Source organism: Sinocyclocheilus anshuiensis, unplaced genomic scaffold, assembly GCF_001515605.1.
Source record: "Sinocyclocheilus anshuiensis isolate Anshui unplaced genomic scaffold, SAMN03320099.WGS_v1.1 scaffold891, whole genome shotgun sequence".
Lineage (NCBI taxonomy): Eukaryota > Metazoa > Chordata > Actinopteri > Cypriniformes > Cyprinidae > Sinocyclocheilus > Sinocyclocheilus anshuiensis.
Window position 1 is genome coordinate 124,741 of NW_015546076.1, and position 948 is coordinate 125,688.

A 948-nucleotide genomic window follows, 5' to 3' on the forward strand; every position below is an offset into this window, starting at 1 on the left:
AAAGCATGTCAACATATTCTGTTACACCAAATACACAAAATAATGATCTTTAAAATAGCATCATATGACCCCTTTAATTTAAATGCATGCAGATAACAGCATAGTGCTGATTAGTAATGGGTACTTATTCATACCTCTTACAGAAAAGTATTTTGATATGAAAAAAGTCCAGTGCAAAGAGGGTTTGGACATTTACAAGAAATTCCTTACTCGAATGACCCGGATCTCGGAGTTCCTCAAAGTGGCAGAGGTGAGATTCTCATGTGTTGTTCTGGTTAGCAAGGGACTTCATTAAAAGAGCGCTATGTAACATATTTGTTCTACACACCTCACAGCAGGTGGGAATAGACCGCGGGGACATACCTGACCTGTCTCAGGTAAGACTACACTTTTATTCGGACTTTTAACACCTGCACTCGCATGCAGGTCTGCGCATGTCACTTAAGATTTCTCAGCTTTTCTGTCTTAACTTTTCCCTGTCTACAGCAAACAGCAAAGTTATGGGCTCAGTGGAGATTTCAGAATGATAATTATAATAATAGAGATAATAGAATCATGACTTCCACAGCTATGGCAAGTATATTGACTCAGAATATGCAACAGATTCTCACTCAAAAACAGCTGTTTGAGCCATTTTGTGCCATGTGTAAATTTAAAAGAAAACTATATGCCAATATACACTACTGTTTGTAAATTTATATATGCCAATATACACTACTGTTCCAAAAATTTGCATGGGGTCAGTTAGATTTTTTTATTTTTTTTATGTTTATCTCTTATGTTAACAAGGCTGCATTTACTTGACCAAAAATACAGCAAAACAGTAATATTGTGAAATGTTATTCCAATTTAAAATATCTGTTTTCTATTTTAATCAAATGTAATTTATTCCTGTGATGGCAAAGCTGAATTTTCAGCATCATTACTCCAGTGTCACATGATCCTTCA

General features: G+C 35.1%; 1 protein-coding gene across 8 annotated transcripts in view; it reads left to right on the plus strand.

Annotated features, from left to right (window-relative positions):
* The window catches only part of LOC107699893 (phosphatidylinositol-binding clathrin assembly protein-like), a 23,434-nt gene that overhangs the window by 10,065 nt on the left and 12,421 nt on the right, over positions 1-948 (plus strand). For 6 of the 8 annotated variants that reach the window (XM_016501324.1, XM_016501327.1, XM_016501329.1 and 3 more), the window contains exons 7-8: positions 144-250; positions 336-377. In XM_016501324.1, the coding sequence (XP_016356810.1) occupies positions 144-250; positions 336-377 (149 nt within the window). The remainder of the gene's footprint in view (positions 1-143; positions 251-335; positions 378-948) is intronic. The other 2 variants (XM_016501325.1, XM_016501326.1) reach the window with 1 other exon arrangement.